At 31.3% G+C, this 12,526-nt stretch overlaps 1 protein-coding gene across 1 annotated transcript in view; it reads left to right on the top strand.

The window, feature by feature from the left end:
* LOC126739397 (serine/threonine-protein kinase SMG1) overlaps positions 1–12,526 on the top strand; it is a 157,256-nt gene that overhangs the window by 112,518 nt on the left and 32,212 nt on the right. Inside the window, exons 12-13 of the mRNA XM_050445069.1 lie at positions 6,491–6,932; positions 6,988–7,275. Of these exons, the coding sequence (XP_050301026.1) occupies positions 6,491–6,932; positions 6,988–7,275 (730 nt within the window). The remainder of the gene's footprint in view (positions 1–6,490; positions 6,933–6,987; positions 7,276–12,526) is intronic.

Here is a 12,526-nt window from a genome sequence, read left to right as displayed (position 1 = left end):
GACTACGCGTTTCTCCGACACCAAGCCACCAGGTGATTCTCCTGATAAATGGATAATCATGAAAAATAAACAACCCACAGAATTGTACTTTAAATCTTAAGGTTTTTTCTAACGTTATTTCGGCCTTGGGTTACGGCTCGTAGGAGCTGAAATGAAGTTAAGCTATCCTCTTTACCACAGTACCCAAAAAAAGAGGATGTTAATAATTTTCCTCGGTAATCTATCCATTTAAAAGAATCATTTTGTGCTTGTGTGGATGCCTCAATAATTTCTTGATCATTCTTTTCGATTTATGACAAAAATATTCTCTTAGCCGCCTGGTATGCTGCAGGAGAAAGGTCAGGTTTTTAGCAAAGGATTCCACAATTTTAATCAAGTATACTTGTTTGTGAAGTAAATGACAACTCCTGGCTCTAGTAAACTGTATTCTCTGCTATTCATAAGTAAGAAGTAAGGGCTGCGTTATGACATCTGCCCTGGTACAATCTTCTTAAAGTATAATTTACATGCTTTTCTCCGATATATTTACATATAAAATGAATAAATTGTTCTACCGTATTGCTGTAGACATCTCAAATAAGGCTGTTATTATATTTTGCGATTAGATCTTGAAAAATGAAAGTCGCAAAGAAAATTTATGACTTTTATTAAATCAGGCATTGAATTTAAAATCTGGTTCTGGTTTAATGAAGTAAGTTAGTTTTAAGCAGTTAAATGACTACTGTAATTATTTATCGAAAACATGATTCAGATTGCGTCAAATATATTTTTTTTTGGAAATTTTTTGCTCTAAAGAGGATTGTACATTTCTTCGCTTCTTATAAAATTACTCCACTAAAGTCGCAATTTTTTTATAGCAGCAGCCTCTTATCTAGACGATTGATTTTTTTGTTTAAGTGCCGTCGCAAATAACCATTACCTCAGGAATACGTCCTATCTGGAATCTGGTCCTATATAATTTTCTGCCCTAGCAATCTCAGTTTCTCCTTTAGCGGCCTCCTCCATCCATTTAAAGGATGCTTTTTCTTGATCGGCTATTATTTAGCATTTATATATTTTATTATAAATCAATATTGTTAAAAAGTTCGGATCTTATAAAAGGTATTTTCAAATTCTTGCCAACTTCGGAAATAACCTTTGTCAATAACACGATAGTCTTTTAGGTTCTGATTTGAGGATGACGGTTCAGGACTAAAAACAAGCATTACTAAATTTTATCATACTAATTAGTCATATAACAATTTTCTTTAAATAATACTATTTAATATTTATTTATAGAAATTTTAAAGTATTAAATCAAACTAAAACACTACTTTTGTATTTATACATTGCTCCTATAGTGAAAAAAGCTATATGTAGGATGCTTATCACAAAGAATACCTATCTTCTCGTTACTACAAAACATGAAGGTTGTATCTGTGGCAGCAGGTCATCGAATCATCGATATTTGCAAAAATTAGATAAAATAATATCTAGTACTCAAAAAGTGTACTTAATAAATATAAAAGAAAACTAAAAATAATGCTACAATAATCCACAAATATTTCTTTATTGTATAAGATTGTATAACATTGAATTTTAAATTAAATCTACTTGCCGCACAAACTGCTCATTTATAAGCTCTCAGAAGTGTTAAATTTTTTTTTCCAAATATGTGACACCACACGAAGAAATCCACCTAAGCGTATAAAAATCCCATTTTTTTTTTTTTTTGAGTTTTGACTGAAGATGTGCAATTGAAGTTGTGCAATCGGAAAACTGTTATTACTTTAAATAACGGTTAGTGAATTTCAATGTGTGCTATTTCCCAGCATTTTTTTTAACATGCGCACGGAGCGATCTTTTTCCTCCCTTCTACTTACGTCTTCTGTGCGTGCTCCATCTACGTCTCGTGTGCATAAACCGCCGGTTCCTTCGGGTATGTTTGTTGGTTTATCACAATAATGTTACTTGTCATTTTATTATCTGGTTTTTTATTTTTTTGAATTTTAATCTAGTCGTTGACTGTTTTGTAATTATCAATTTTTTTATTTGAAACCTAGTAGAGTCCTGAAGATGATCTCATATAGAGACCGAGGCATCAATAAAATATAAATTTCATCATCTAAGAGCATTTTATTTGACCAAAATCCATATATGCAAACAAACACAAACTGAATTCTAAAAAATCACTGAATATAAAAGTATATTCTATCAGATATCAGTCAGATATATGTCAGAAGTTTTTTCCAAACAGGAGTGTGTTTCTGAGTTCCGTTATAATAATAAAATATAATTGCAAATTAAAGATCAAAATTATTTTTTTGATAAAAAACACGCTTAAAAATATAAATTATAAGAAACATCTGAAAATTAGGAATATTGCAAAAATATTAATATTGGTTCTTGCTTCATGGAGTACTTTACATTTATGTATTCATTTTGGAAATCCTGGAGTTCTTTGACAGAATGCTGGGCATATCTTTCAAAATTCTATTTAGAGAGTCTCTATTTTATACTGAGGGCTCATAGCTTTGTAAAATCTGAATGAAAATCTTTTTGATAGAACTAAAAATTATTTTAATGAAGAATTTTAACTTTTAGATTTATGTTTTATTTTGTATATTTACTCTTAAAAACAATGGGATCATTTTGAAATAATTATAGTATATCTATCTTTCATATACACACAACCAAACTTATATGGAATCACCTTGTATTAATACGAAATATTTTAGTAAGATATTTTTTGTTGCAAGCAATAAAAAAGTACAAGTATTTACTCTCAAGGACAGGCAGATTAATAATAAATAATAATGTTTTACCTAGCAGTGTCGATTTTACTGTTTCACTTGCAAGTCGCATCAAATTTATAATTTATTTATTTTTGAAAACTAAACAAGAATGCCATACATTGGGCTATCGGTTCAGAGGGGAAGAATTATTGCTCTGGCAGAACAAGGCATGTCACAAAGGCAGATAGCTAGAACGGTGGGGGTTACACAAGGTGTTGTTTCAAAAACATATTCAAGATTTCTGGAATTGGGAACCTTAAAAAACAGACCAAGGAGAAGTCGTGAAAGAGCAACTACTGAAGGGCAGGATCGCTTTTTAGCTCAAATAGCAAGAAGAAATCCCACAACATCTCATCCAGAGCTTCAAAGGCAACTTTTACAAGCTACGGGTGTGAGTGTTTCTGTCGAAACTATTAGAAGAAGACTTCGCGCTCGGGAATTATTTAGCAGAAGACAGTTAAGGGTTCCAGAACTTTCAAGGCAACATAAAATTGACCGTTTAAATTGGTGTTTGGAGCATGAAAATTGGGATATTAAAAATTGGAAAAATGTCTTATGTTTGGATGAAACCAGAATAGGACTACGATCCGATGACCGGCGGATTCGCATTTTAAGAGGTAGAGGGAGACAAGCTAGACTTCGTGCTGCCAAACCTATCCCGAAATACAAAGGAGGTACTGTAATGTTTTGGGGTGGAATTATGATTGGTGAAAGAACTCCTTTAATTCCAATTCGACAAACCCTAACAGGTCAAAGGTATGTAGATTTGGTATTGCAACCTGTAGTTAAACTCTGGCGAGGTGATTTTGGCAATTTTTTTTTATTTATGCAAGATAATGCCCCTCCACATACCAGCAGAGTTGCAAAATGTTTCTTAGAAACGGAAGGTATTGCCGTTTTATAGTGGCCTTCTTGCTCACCGGATTTTAATCCTATAGACCACTTATGGGATAAGATAAAAAGAAAGATTAGAACTCGCCAGAATGCTCCTGGTAACACTGAGCAATTTATTCAAGCGGTTTTTGAGGAATGGACAAATGTTCCCCAAGAAGACATTGACAATTTGATAAATAGCATGCCTCGTCGAATTCGTGCTTGCATCGATGCTAGAGGTGGCAATACTGATTATTAACATTTAATTTTAAATTAACTTTCTTGTTAAATTGGCATATTCAGAAAAATCATTTTTATAGAAATCTACACTTTTTGTTTTTTGTTCTATTATTGTGAAAATTGTAATCAGTTTTATTATTTTTTTTAATAAACTTGGTTTTGAAAAAGTGCCCTTTAATCCTCAATGACTATTTTTTTAAATAAATTCCATTTTGCGAAATTACTGGGTGATTCCATATAAATTTGGTTGTGTGTATATAGTGCGGCTCTTAATTGTCTCCCTCCCTCTTATTATTTGAATGCGTTTATACAGTGTGTCCAGTCCAAAATGTGGAAAAATACCTTTTACAGGTAAACGAATTACCTGGTTGAAAAACGCTCGTACACGTCAATTCTCTTATATTTTTTGGCATGTTTTCAGATTTCTGAAAAATATACAGGGTGCGTCAAGAAGACTGGGCAGCTGTTAACTTTATTATTTTAAATAGAACACCCCTTTTATTAATGCATTTTTAGATTCTATGATATCTAAAAATGCATTAATAAATCCTAAACACATTTCATGTATAACACCCTATATCAATCTTGAACTATTTTCGAAATATCAACAATTGAAAATCTAAATTTTTAAAAACTTTACCAGGCTTTAAAATCTAAATTATTTCACTCTCGGCACTTTTTTGTGTCACACATAGTAGGTGGGACACTTTTACTTTGGTTAATAAATTTGACGTCTTCGCTAAGTTCAATATCGTTCGAAATGGCTCAATTAAATGAAAGAGAAAAAATAACATTAGTAAGGTCAAGGGGTTATGGAGATTGTGTTAGACCATACGAAGAGGTCGTTAAGTTATTTATAAATTTATTTCCAAATCGAAACCAATTACTTTATCAACTGCTCTGGCAGCATTAAAGAAAGGACTAGATCTTGTCGGCCAAAGTCATCAACCAATGATAAAAGAAGTATGAAAGTTTTACAATGTTCCGTTGAAAATCCCCATGCTTCGTTGCAAAAAACCGCTTAAGAAATTGGTTAAGGAATGCCTTAACCATCGGTTCAAGTAATTTAAAAACAAAATAAATTCCGTCCTTATAAAATTCACTTGGTCCAAGAACTTTTGAAAGATGATTTTGATAGGAGGATTGAATTTTGTGAAACAATCATGGCAAAACTATACCAAGATCAGAACTTATTAAATAACATTGAGTTTTCGGATGAACCTCCGTTTATGTTTCATGGCATTTTAAAGTGCGTACCCAGTTTCCCCAAAAAATTAATGTGTGGGATCCGAAATTTGGAAGCCATATAATTAATTGGCCCGTACTTTATTGAAAGAAACCTGACTTCCGTTAGGTATTTAGAAATGTTCATGAAATTAGTCGAGAGGTGTGTGAATATTTAAATTTTACTTTTGCAAGTAGATGAATAGGCAGGGAGGGAGGGTACTATAGAATAGTCAGCTAGGTCCGCAGACCTCTGCCTTTTAGATTACTTTTTTTGAGGCCTTTTAAAAAATAGAGTGTTTGTCACTTAAACTGAAAATATAGAGAACTTAAAACAACACTTAATAAATGAAGTTGGCCAAATTACACAAGAAATTATTCCAAACGTTATTGACAAATTTCATTTCAACCTTACGTATTGTCAGGAAACGCAAGGAACGCATTTTGAACATTTAATTAAATACTTTTGCTTTGTACCAAAGTTTTAATTACAATAACTGAATTAAAAAACGGCGTTATTTGCTTGACATTTTGAAATCAGAAATATGTGTTTTTTTTGTTATTTAAGCTTCAATTAAATCTAAAGTTATCCTTAAACGATTACTTATGAAAAACTAAGATAGGAAAGTGCAACCCTATTTCACTAAGTTAAATTATTTAGATTTTAAAGCCTGGTAAAGTTTTTAAAAATTTTGATTTTTAATTGTTGGATTTTTTGTTGAAAAGAGTTCAAGCTTGGTATAGGGTATTAAACATGAAATGTGTTTAGAATTTATCATAGAATCCAACAATGCAATGATAAATGGGGTGTTCTATTTAAAATAATAAAGTTGACAGCTGCCCAGTCTTCTTGACGCACCCTGTATATTTCTTAGAAATCTGTATTTGACGTGTCCGAGTGTTTTTTAACCAGGAAACTCGTTTACTTGTAAAAGGTATTTTTCCAGACTTTTTGGGAACACTGTATAAAAATTTGAAACAACAACATACCTACAATTAAATTACACTTGAACAGGTGTAATACAAAAAATAAAAATGCGAAAAATAAGATTTTGAAAGGCTTCCATTTTGCTATGGGTAGAAGTAATCACCTAATATTCTAGGACCATAAAGCATTCAGTGGAAGCTTTCAAGCGATGTATCGCATGACCCCCCTTTCTATTGAATTTTATTTTTGAAGTTTTAAAAAATGAGTTAGGGACCAAAAAGTAGTACTTAGGTTGCTAATTATGTGGGCAAAATTTTTATATAAACGCATTCAAAAGATAAGAGGGGAGGAACAATTAAGAGCCGCACTGTATAAGTAAACAGTTAAATAAAATAAACAGTTCTGGGTATTGAGTCAATCTAAAATGTAATATGTAACTTTAATTTCTTAGGGAAGACATCTTATTAGAAATACCCACTTTACTGGATCATCTTCAAGAATGTTTGGTGGTAGCGCAAGAATTAAGCGAAACAGAGGATCAGTTGCAAGATTTACATCAGCAACTCTCCCTGGTCAAAGAGGCTGAAGCACAAGGGAAGAAACATTCCTTATATAAGTTGCCTACGCTCTATGAGGCATACGTAAAAAGTCAAGAGTCTATGAATAGTGCCAAAAAGGCTCTCTGCGATATAATCAAGGACTGTGAGAGTCATTCAAAGATTTTTAAACAATTGTTGAACTCGTACGAAAATCAGCAGTTCACCCAATGGTTGAACGAGTTAAAATTCAATGTTTCGGATGATAGCACGCATATTTTTGATCTGGTCAAAGAGTTCCTGCATAACGCTGGTAAAGATGATGTCGTTACACAGTGTGAACAATCTGAATTAGAGGTAAGCTGATACATTTTTTTCCTATTTAAATACATTTTCGTTTAATTCATTCTAGGTGGCCCAGCTTTCCCAACATCTAAACCTACACTCTAGAAAATGCATTCAGACCTTCCAAGACTACTTTTCACTGCTGGTACAATGTCCGAGATCTTATATCAATTACCATCGGATGGATTTATACTCAAAATGGGCCAATCATTTATTAGAAACTAAGAGTACCGAGGGCTGCGATAATGTAATTGCGGAATTTAAATTAATGCACGATCGACATGTGCATAATACTGCGAAGATTGTCAATGTTGCCTTTACTATGGATAATTATTATAAGGATACGTTATTACAGGTAAGGGCTTGTTTTATAGTATTGTTGATATTATTTTTTTTAATCTAATGCAACAAGCCAAAAAAGTAAATCAAAAGAATATCCTTTTTGTAAAATTATTTGCAGAAAAAAATTAATTTTAATTATAAAATTATTTAAATTAGGAAACTTAGTTGTTGTTAAAAGTTAATTTATTTTTTATTTATTTAATAGTAACTACAATTTTGAATAATTAATAAATTAAATTAAATATTAGTATTAGCACATTAACACAAATGTTTGTACACGTAATAAATATATACAATAAATATATAGAGTTAACGTCTGTAAGCTAATAAAAATATTTTGCTGTACGTAATACTAATTTAAAACCAATAAAATTTTATTAATATCAGGATTAAAATAAAGTTTTTATTATACAAGGTTTCCATCTATAACTTGACACATTTTAACTGCTTATAAGTCGAGAACGGAAAATGACAAAAATGTGCGGTTTTCACAGAACTTCATCAATATTTTTAAAGTTTTTTTTGACAGTGTTGCCAAATTTCAAAATTTACCTGAAATAGGAAGAAAAAAATTGATGATCTTCAAAGGCCGATTTATCAAAAATTTTAAATGTAACAGTCTGTACTTTTTAATTTCACATGAAAGCCTGTTAAATCCCCTTTCCGAAAATGTAGAAATTGTCTTAAATTCATTATTTTTTTACAGAGCCAATTTTAGTAAATGACACTTTTTTGGAAATTTTCCTAAAGTAAATACCTATTAAATAACATTATCGGTATCAAGTGACAACCATAACAATTGTAGCTTGTCAAGGAGGCTGTGAGTTGCTGTCATTCGTTAAGCAGTCCCAATAATTTTATTTCTATATGTATTTTTGCATTTTTTTTTAAGATTGTGAAAGATTTAAATATGTTTACCACCCGGGAAAAGGCACGTTGCGTGTTATTATTTAGTGAATGCAAATCAGTTACGCAGACGAGAAGAAGATTTAGGCTGATTTTTGAAAGGACCTTCACGCAATTCTATACTTCATTGGGTACGCCAATTTTCCCAGGAGGGAACAGTTAAAAGTAAAGTTAGAACAAACCTAAATGCACAAGGTAATCTGTTGGATGATATTTTGCTGGTAAAAGAAGTGTTGTCCTTAAACAATAACCAAATATCTATTAGGAAGATAGCTCAAACGACAAATATGTCAAAAAGTAAAGTACATAAAATTCTAAAAATAATTAAGTTTAAACCCTACAAAATTCAAACTTTCCAAAAAATAGAAAATCGCGCCCTTGAAAAAGGATATTTAATGTGCGAAGCACTACTAGATCTTTTTAGAAATGAGCCGGATACCAATTTAATAATGTCTGATGAGGCAACATTTCACATCAGTGGTCGAGTAAATAAGCATAACTGCCGAATTTGGGGAGATGAAAATCCTCGAGTGTATAACGAATTTGAAAGAGATTCTCCTAAGCTGAACGTTTGGTGTGCAGTATCGAAATCTAAAATTTATGGGCCATTTTTTTTTCAAGAAGCAACAGTGAATGGAAACAATTACACCGATATGTTGGAAACATTTTTTTATCCTCAACTTCAGCAGGATGGAATTTTAGACACTGTCTACTTCCAGCAAGACGGTGCACCACCACACTTCTCCAGGGTCGCAAGGGATTCCTTTGATATTACTTTTGGAAACAGATGCATAGGGCGAGCAGGTCCAATCGAGTGGGCACCTTATTCTCCCGATCTAACCATTCCAGATTTTTGTATATGGCGATATGTGAAAGACCGTTGCTACAATCCAACCCCAAGAAATTTGGATGAACTACGCAACAACACAGTAAACGTTTTCAACCAAATTACACCGCGAATGCTACAAAACGCCTTCGGCAACTTATTTCTCCGTCTACATTTGTGTTCCGAGCAAAATGGGGGTCATATTCAGCAGCTAATTTATTAGTTATAAATTAAAATTAATTTCTTCAATTGTTTGTTGTTAAAATTGTTGTAAATAGTTGCAATTTAATACATAGAATAAATACTTTTTATAGACATGGCAATAGCGCAAATTATTTAATTATGATCATGTTAAAGCGATACATAGGCAATTACCAGAAAATGTTCATCAATCACCGAATATGTATTCTAGGAAAATTTTCAAAAAGGTGTCATTTACTAAAATTGGCTCTGTAAAAAAAAATGAATTTAAGACAATTTATACATTTTCGGAAAGGGGATTTAACAGGCTTTCATGTGAAATTAAAAAGTACAGACTGTTACAATTAAAATTTTTGAGAAATCGGCCTTTGAAAATCATCAATCTTTTTCCTCCTATTTCAGGTAAATTTTGAAACTTGGCAACACTGTCAAAAAAACTTTAAAAGTATTGATGAAGTTCTGTGAAAACCGCACATTGTTGTCATTTGTCGTTCTTGACTTATAAGCAGTTAAAATGTGTCAGTTTATAAATGGACACCCTGTATATGAAACAGAAAACAAAATTACAATTACAGCTATCAAAATATTTAACACAAGGAAAAACTTAATATTGAAGATAAATAGTTAATAGTAACTATTTATCTTTTTATATAAAAAGATTTATTGCTATAACCCAGTGTTGGCTAAACGATTTGAAGCATTTCTGATTCTGAACTTTCCTCACAAGAATACTCTGTGTATAGATAGAACATACGAGGAAATATGCTACAATCGCCAAGAAGATACTCGCTATTAATCAGATTTTTTGCTGATGTAAATTTAATGCTTCCTCAGTAAATTTTTAATCTTGTTGACATCATATGAATAGAGATAGTAACTGGCACTAGCAGTATATATTATTATTATTATATACAGTGCTTTCATTTCAAAACGAACCACCCTTATTAACTTTAAAAAAAAAAACGTAAATTTAGATATACATACGGTATGGTATTCTTGGGTCCAATACAGAATTTCAGTTACCCAATATCCGCAATTTTGCCTGTTAACGTAAAGGTGGTCTCATCAGCAAAAATAATATTTCGAATGAAATCTCCATTATCATTGTTAGCCTCAAGAATCTACTCATAAAACTGAACACTGCGGCCAAAATTGTCTTCTAACAATTCATGGATCAGTGGTACTTTATATGGATGATATTTATTTACAGGAAGTATTGGCCATTGACCCTGCTGATAAATTCAAATTTCTGGAAATTGTACTAATCGCAACATGTGGATTATTCATCATTTCTAATAAATACTTATGGAGGTTTTCCTTTAGATTAATTTCTTACATGGCCGTGTTCCCTAAATGTTGATTCATTTTTGCTAACGGTGGATCTAGTAATCGCAGGACGATCAGTATGAGTTGCATTAAATAGATTACAGACTTCTTATTATATTCACACCCAGTCTCCAAAACCAATCATCATGAGCATTTCAATTCGTCCTTTCCTCCTATAAATGCATTTTATTAAAAAATGATATGACAATAATTATAATCACAAATGCATGACAAACCGTTTTCTTTCAAGTAGGTCATAAAATTGAAAACTGTTCGAAAGTAATAAGGTCTATTTACTTTCTAAGAAATCACATAAGAAATAACTTTTGAGGTCATAGTTTCTACATGAGACACTCGCTGACTTTAGACATATGGTATGCTGTATAAAAAATATTCAGAATATATCGTAGAATTGTAAAAAAATCCTGATATACAGGTTTTTCTATTTAAAGAAATGAAGGTTGTTGCCATAGTTTCTACTTGAGACACCCTGTATACAAATTTTTTATTTCAAAAACGCGTAAGTGATAATACTCTTATTACTCATCGATGTATCCAAGAAATAAAAGAAAAAAAATCTTTATTTTAAATGACTCTGTTCCTTCCATCGTGAATGCACTGTATTTATATAGCCTTGAAATAAGTGCTAATTATTTAAAAGTTTCAACTGTATTGTTAGTAAAAACATTTAAGGCATACATCTCCATTTTGTACGGTCAGCAGCAGGGATCTTTGTACAAATCTGCGGGCTACACAAACCCCAAAACCTTATGCCATATGTTAATCTCGACTCGACCAGACTGTAAATACACCTAAGTCGATATTGCAAATTGCATAATATGACGTCATCGAAATCGTGACCAAATACTTCTTTAATTTAATTAAATATTCAATAACGCCTGTTATTTATTAACGCCTATTAATATAATATTTTCAATTAATAAGAAAAGTAGATACATATTTTCTCGAAGATGGTAGTATTCTATTTTTATTTTATTTATTTTAATAGATGCGACTTCAATTTAAATTCGATAATTCAAAAATCTGTGTTAGAACATTGATCGCCCTAAATCCCGGTTATTACTTAAAATGCAAACATTTCAACCGATAGTGACACTTCCTTTTTTTTCTATTATTTCAACATGAAAATAAGTAAACTAAATTAAATAACTAGGTTGTCGATAGCTTTTCAGGTAGTCTTATATTTTACATATCCAATTATCAAACATTAAATAACTAATTATTACTTACTAATATATTATTAATAACTATTATAAACAATAACTAAGTTACGAGACAGTTTTACCACAAAATAAAACTCTTTATTTTTACTCTCGACACGTGTTTCGCTAACGATGTTAGCATCTTCGGGAGAAGATTAAAACTAAACTAAAACTACTTACAAATCTTCTTATATACTAATAATCTAAGAAATAGAACGGAAAAAGCAATGAAGCCTGGCCAAACAAATCTTAAACACTAACTAAACTATATAATTGACTACAGGGGATTGGACCTTTACCTCTGTTAAGAATGTTTTTTTGATTTTTGAATATTGTTAAACTTTCGTATGTATCTAATTTTCTATTATTAACTGGTTTAAGTAAATTTAAGTTGTCTATCCCTACAAAGTGACCAGTATTTAAAACATGTTTAGCCACACTTGACTTTTCAACTCTTCCATATTTCAAGTGTTTCAATTTTGTCCCGAAGATACTAACAGCGTTAGCAAAACACGTGTCGAGAGCAAAAATGAAGAGTTTTGGTTTGTAGTAAAAAAAAATAATAATTTGAGTGTCACACTAAAGGTTCCAACCATAGAGCTAATAACTAAGTTATTTAAACTTTCAGTACGTAATTTGCAATATTTAAAATTTCTGAAACTAGAATACTTGTGATACGATACGTCTTTTATTCTGATCGACCAATTTTTTTGTGAGAAAAATATTATTTTTATAGTAAAATTTAAAAAAAATAATTTAATCGAAATTCTTGCAAATAAGTT

This window comes from Anthonomus grandis, chromosome 1, assembly GCF_022605725.1.
Source record: "Anthonomus grandis grandis chromosome 1, icAntGran1.3, whole genome shotgun sequence".
NCBI lineage: Eukaryota > Metazoa > Arthropoda > Insecta > Coleoptera > Curculionidae > Anthonomus > Anthonomus grandis.
Note: the sequence above shows the minus strand (reverse complement) of the source record. Positions and strands in the feature narration are given on the sequence as shown.